The 217-nt window shown below is 58.1% G+C and overlaps 1 protein-coding gene across 4 annotated transcripts in view; it reads left to right on the plus strand.

Moving 5' to 3' along the window:
- Positions 1-217, plus strand: part of LOC119587783 (MAM and LDL-receptor class A domain-containing protein 1-like) — an 18186-nt gene that overhangs the window by 14523 nt on the left and 3446 nt on the right. For all 4 annotated transcript variants that reach the window (XM_037936478.1, XM_037936476.1, XM_037936477.1 and 1 more), the window contains exon 15: positions 4-151. In XM_037936478.1, coding sequence (XP_037792406.1) covers positions 4-151 — 148 coding nt within the window. The remainder of the gene's footprint in view (positions 1-3; positions 152-217) is intronic.

Raw genomic sequence — 217 nt, forward strand, 5'->3', positions numbered from 1 at the left:
AAGGAGGTTTCGTCTTCCTCGACGTCTTCAACACCGACATCGTGAGCTGGCTAAGAAGCCCCAACGACCTCGAGAAGAACGCGACCTACTGCCTCTCCTTCGTCTTCGCCGCACTCTTCCCTGACTCGGGGGCGGAGCTCACCGTCGTCAAGTGAGTGGGACTTGAGGCGCTTGAGGGAACGCCTTTATGTAACTCTGTCTGTGGGTGTGGGTGCAG

The sequence above is a fragment of the Penaeus monodon genome, chromosome 23, assembly GCF_015228065.2.
Source record: "Penaeus monodon isolate SGIC_2016 chromosome 23, NSTDA_Pmon_1, whole genome shotgun sequence".
Taxonomy (NCBI): Eukaryota; Metazoa; Arthropoda; class Malacostraca; order Decapoda; family Penaeidae; genus Penaeus; species Penaeus monodon.